General features: G+C 69.7%; 1 protein-coding gene across 1 annotated transcript in view; it reads left to right on the forward strand.

The window, feature by feature from the left end:
- Positions 1-580, forward strand: part of KCNQ4 (potassium voltage-gated channel, KQT-like subfamily, member 4) — a 12156-nt gene that overhangs the window by 2431 nt on the left and 9145 nt on the right. The window contains exons 3-5 of the mRNA XM_009333472.1: positions 1-111; positions 185-310; positions 421-552. Of these exons, the coding sequence (XP_009331747.1) occupies positions 1-111; positions 185-310; positions 421-552 (369 nt within the window). The remainder of the gene's footprint in view (positions 112-184; positions 311-420; positions 553-580) is intronic.

A 580-nucleotide genomic window follows, 5' to 3' on the forward strand; every position in this document is an offset into this window, starting at 1 on the left:
ACCTCGGCGCTGCGCAGCATGCGCTTCCTGCAGATCCTGCGCATGGTGCGCATGGACCGTCGCGGCGGCACCTGGAAGCTGCTGGGCTCTGTCGTCTACGCCCACAGCAAGGTGAGGATGCGGGGGCCCAACACGGCCCCCCACACCCCCCCCCGAGCCCCTCTCACCCCTCCTGCCCTGACAGGAGCTCATCACCGCCTGGTACATCGGCTTCCTGGTGCTCATCTTCTCCTCCTTCCTCGTCTACCTGGCTGAGAAGGATGCCAACGCCCAATTTGCCACCTACGCCGACTCCCTGTGGTGGGGCACGGTAAGCTCGGCCACCGTGGCCCCCCGGCCCCGGGAGGGGACGAGGAGGGTGGGATGGGGCCGTGGTGGGGGAGCTCCCTCCAGGCCTCCCCCTGCTCTGCCCCCGGGCAGGTCACCCTCACCACCATCGGCTACGGGGACAAGACGCCGCAGACGTGGCTGGGACGGATGCTGGCGGCCGTCTTCGCCCTGCTCGGCATCTCCTTCTTCGCGTTGCCCGCCGTGAGCGGGGCTGGGGAGAGGGTCCCCGCACCCCCTCCCCCGCAGAAAT

Source organism: Pygoscelis adeliae, unplaced genomic scaffold, assembly GCF_000699105.1.
Source record: "Pygoscelis adeliae isolate BGI_AS28 unplaced genomic scaffold, ASM69910v1 Scaffold321, whole genome shotgun sequence".
Lineage (NCBI taxonomy): Eukaryota > Metazoa > Chordata > Aves > Sphenisciformes > Spheniscidae > Pygoscelis > Pygoscelis adeliae.